Below are 4,711 nucleotides of genomic sequence, written 5' to 3' on the forward strand. Positions count from 1 at the left end.
CATGGCTCCTGAAGCCAGCATCTTCGCTCTCTAAACGCCTGGTTGTTGCTGGGAAAACATGCTCGTGCAAATGTTAGACTAGGTGTTGTTTCTATCATGTGCTAAACCTTTATAATTATGTACAGTAAAGGACTAAACACCATGTACATAATGGACGCCCGATGGCCGAAAGAGAAGTGGAGACGTCACGTTCGTCTATTGGTCGTTACCACTTCTCGTCTATTTGTGGAATTGCTTCATTTGCATCTGCGCTAATCGAGTATAAATACGGTCGTACGGTCGTTGGTCACGACTACTATATCCTTAGCTCGGATATCCGGGCGTCGGGAAAATGTACTCCGTCTGCGCGCGCTAACAATTTGATACGGTTAAACGCGGCGGTAGGGTCTGGCTACGCGAGACTACACAACGTTTCTGTGGAGGAATGATGTCGCAACTACGAGACACAGAAAGGAAACATAGAGTAGCTGTTATTGGAGGTGGTCTAGTAAGTTTTTCACGTTTTCAGAAGCTCTGAAAACGGATTCATCAAACTTCAAATTCTGTAGAACTAATTCGATTCTACGTTCAGGTAGGTTCACTAAATGCAATTTTCTTTGCAAGGAATGGTTACAGTGTTGCTGTGTACGAAAGTCGTTCAGGTTTGTACTGTAGTAGCAACGAATTCGCAGCATCATGACCATGCATGATCATGCGCACTCATCTTGTTTCAGATATGCGTCAAGAGGAGCAAATTGCAGGGAGAAGCATTAACTTAGCGTTGTCAGAACGTGGAAGAAAGGCATTGAGAACAGTCGGATTAGAAGATGAGGTGAATAACAATAACTCTCGTTTGGAGTTTGTCAGGGGCGTGGTTGCGAAATTGAGTTCAGTACATGATTTGTCCTTTCAGTTGTGGACTTGTTTTGGTTTCTATACGTAAGTTACTTGTAGGTATGTTGCAATTTGATATTCTAATTTTTGTGCACTAACTATCATTATTTGAGGTCAATGAAGTCATGTACTGGCATTTTGTGACAGTGTGTTGCTTCTCATTGCATTAGTAATTTCTATGGGTGAAGGTTGATATGAGTTATTCTGTGTATGGGTAAAATGAGTAAATGTTTATCATCCATTTGCATCAAACTGCATCAAAGCCTTTAAATTTTGAAATTAGTTTAATTAAATATGGTGTGCTTAGTTATACCTATGTTGGGCTATAATTCATATGCATTTTAGGGAAAAAGAACAGCAAAAACTCGGTAGGAATGAAAAACGGAAATAAGAAAGAATTAAGGAAATAGGAAACTGCAAATGGAAAGTAGAAGTTGAAAATGTAAATCAGAAACCTAACCTACACAACAACGAAGAGTGAAGAACATGGAATAGAATGAGGAAGCTGACATCAGAAAGGCACAATGACTTAAGTGTAGCATTGGCACAGGAAGCCTTGCGGAGAGAAGGGCACATGATTTTTCAAACACTTAGAGACTTTCTCTGAGCGGCGATTAACACTGAAACGACAGTCACTAGGCTAACATACCTTATCACAGACAGCTAGTGACGAAGATTTGGGGGCATGTGCCCCATGGTCACTTACAGCTGTGGCCAAAAGTTCTCGAACACCTTAAAAAATATAGTTAAAGTGAAAAATATGGTTCTTGCCAGGACTTGCACTGAACATTATGACCTGTTTACTCAAAGAGAGTATAATACACCAATATTTAAGCAGATTTAGGGATGACAAAATTACTTTAACCTGGTATAGCAATTACTTGACCAATAGCTACGTATTCCATTACAGATGTGTTTGTCGTCATTTAGAGAATAGCCTATGAAACTATATTTAAAAACCACATTTTTATTGCACAAGTGTAGCTATAAGTCTAGCAGAAGTTTCTGAGCAATTTGACTTATATGACGCTCATGATGGCCAAGACAAGGAACTACACCGAGGCGGAGAGGATCAGGATCCAGGTGCTGCATGAGGAAGGTCTCAGCTGCCGCCAGATTGCTCGCAGGATTTGTAAATCCCCTGCTGGCGTTGCAGCCTTGCTCCAGAAACTCCGTCAAACCGGTAGTATAAGGGACAGGCGTCGCACTGGACGGCCACGGGTCACCACCACTCGAGACGACAGGAACCTGTGCAGGATGAGCTTGCGAGACAGGAAGAAAACAGCAGTAAAATTGCACCAAGAATGGACTAATGGTGGTGCTGTGACTGCTTCCGTCAGGACAACTCGCAGAAGGTTGCTAGACCATGGTCTGAGGTCATGCAAGGCCCGAAAGAAGCCCCTCATCAAACCTGACCAGAAGAGGAAGAGGCTGGCTTGGGCTCGTAGGCACAAAAAATTGACTCAAAGACAGCGGAACCGTGTGTTATGGTCTGACGAATCCAGTTTCCAGTTGTTTGCAACTCCAGGGAATGTGAGGGTACGAAGAAGGCCCAGAGAAGAGTGGAACAAAGACTGCATCGTTTCCACAGTGAAGCATGGCTCTGGATCTGTTATGGTCTGGGGGTGCATGTCAAGTTCTGGAGTTGGAAGGCTGACTGTCTGTGACGGAACAATCAACTCTGAGAAGTATCAGGCTATTCTCTGTGATACAATGTTACCTTCAGCTTGTGAGATGTTCCGGAATGGCCAGAACTACACATTCCAGCAGAATAATGCTCCATGCCACACCTTAGTCTCAACAAGACGATGGTTCCAGACCAACAATGTTAGGGTGATGGACTGGCCGCCGCAATCACCAGACATGAACCCAATTGAGAACCTGTGGGGCGACCTGAAAATAGCTGTCCGACGTCACCAGCCGGCCAGCAAGGCCCAGCTGAAGGCTGTACTCCAGGACGAGTGGCAGAGGATAGCTCCTGAGAGGTGCCAGAACCTGGTGAACAGCATGCCGACAAGGATATCATCTCTGATCCGTGCCAAGGGACTGTGTACAAAATACTAGCAATTATTACTGAGATATTGCTAATTTGTTGCTGTTATTCTTATCTCAAATGATGTCTTTTCCTATGTTACATGTTACTCCATATATTTAATGATCCTGTTTTGTTAGTTTTGGGGCATAATTGATATTTATAATAAAAATATTGTGATCTCAAATTATAATTGTTATATTGGATTTATTACTGAACTATAACTGCATTTCTAACCAAATATGACCAATTTACATAAAACATGACAGGTGTCTGAGAACTTTTGGCCACAGCTGTACTTTCGTTGCTTGGCTATGTGAAGTGGAAACTTAAATGGGCTACCAAATGAATTATGTTTCATATGTGCGCAAGCATGTATTGACACACACACACACACACACACACACACACACACACACACACACACACACACACACACACACACACACACACACACACACACACACACACTGCACACACACCTGGAACCTGGAATTCCACCAATACCTAGCCACTATACCCTACACTTACACGCGTGCAGACATGTGTGCATGTGCACACACACACACACACACACACACACACACACACACACACACACACACACACACACACACACAGCACAGCACAGCACAGCACAGAGCACACAAAGCACGCGTGCACACACACACACACACACACACACACACACACACACACACACAAGCATAAAGCACAAAACCTAGCATAAAAACAACGCAACAGAACAGACAGAAGCACAGACAAGAGCACATACCTTTGTTTATTGGCACTGGCTTGTTTTACAGGTGGTAAATAAATTTGGCATTCCAATGCATGGAAGGATGCTTCATTCACATAGTGGACAAACTACAATTGTACCTTATGGAAAGCCCAATGAGGTATTGCGATGTCTGTGTGCATGTGCATCAAACATATATGCATATATAGCACACTGTTTGATATTTACAGTTTCTGTTGTCTGTTGATCGTCGAAAACTAAATGAATTATTGCTTTCCAGTGAGTGATCTTCTTTATTAGACATATTTTTGGTTCACATACTGGTAACATTTGGCTATTACATGAATACATATGTAGAAGCGGAGCAGGAAGATGATATAGTGTTGGAGTTCAAACATAAACTATTAAAAGTGGATCTTACTGATTGCCAAATGGTATTTTCCAGGTAATTAGCAACTTTTTGTGATGCTATCTGAGACAACATAATTAGATATATCTAAGTTGGATTTGTTTAGTCCTGATGGTGAAATTCATGATATGGCTGATCTTGTTGTGGGGTGTGATGGTGCATACTCTACAGTGCGGAAGTCATTTATGCGTAGTATTAGGTAAACATGTTTGTGTGTATGTGATTATTGCATCGAGGTGGCAGAAGTTACTGACTCTCAAATGCAAAGAAGGAAAAGCATGGATTAAATTCTTACTTCACAAATTACTATTGTTTAGATCTACATGCAGTAGCAATGTATGTGCAACTCATTGGGCAATTTGTCAAGTAAAGATGTAGATAAGCATTTCCTGGACACAAAATTTAGAGATATAGATACTAGGTCATGTGCATGTCATGGTTTATCTTTATAATTAATTTTAGAATGACTTGTGGAATATTTTCTATAGCATGGGTAAATATTGACTCTGCAAGTAAGTCAGTGAAGTTGATATATTTACCCATTTGGCACTCAAATAATAAACATATCAGTTACTGATTGCATGTGCTGTAAAATTCTCTCAGTTTTAAATTTTACACTCAGTAGACTTTTGCTATTACCATTAGGCACAAAATCCAT

At 41.4% G+C, this 4,711-nt stretch overlaps 1 protein-coding gene across 1 annotated transcript in view; it reads left to right on the top strand.

Annotated features, from left to right (window-relative positions):
• The first annotated feature begins 383 nt into the window (after positions 1 to 383).
• The window catches only part of LOC134196984 (kynurenine 3-monooxygenase-like), a 13,060-nt gene continuing 8,732 nt past the window's right edge, over positions 384 to 4,711 (top strand). Inside the window, exons 1-7 of the mRNA XM_062666211.1 lie at positions 384 to 487; positions 572 to 641; positions 714 to 811; positions 3,712 to 3,804; positions 3,875 to 3,923; positions 4,002 to 4,089; positions 4,160 to 4,252. Of these exons, the coding sequence (XP_062522195.1) occupies positions 425 to 487; positions 572 to 641; positions 714 to 811; positions 3,712 to 3,804; positions 3,875 to 3,923; positions 4,002 to 4,089; positions 4,160 to 4,252 (554 nt within the window). The 5' untranslated portion in view covers positions 384 to 424. The remainder of the gene's footprint in view (positions 488 to 571; positions 642 to 713; positions 812 to 3,711; positions 3,805 to 3,874; positions 3,924 to 4,001; positions 4,090 to 4,159; positions 4,253 to 4,711) is intronic.

This window comes from Corticium candelabrum, chromosome 22 (assembly GCF_963422355.1).
Source record: "Corticium candelabrum chromosome 22, ooCorCand1.1, whole genome shotgun sequence".
Classification (NCBI taxonomy): Eukaryota; Metazoa; Porifera; class Homoscleromorpha; order Homosclerophorida; family Plakinidae; genus Corticium; species Corticium candelabrum.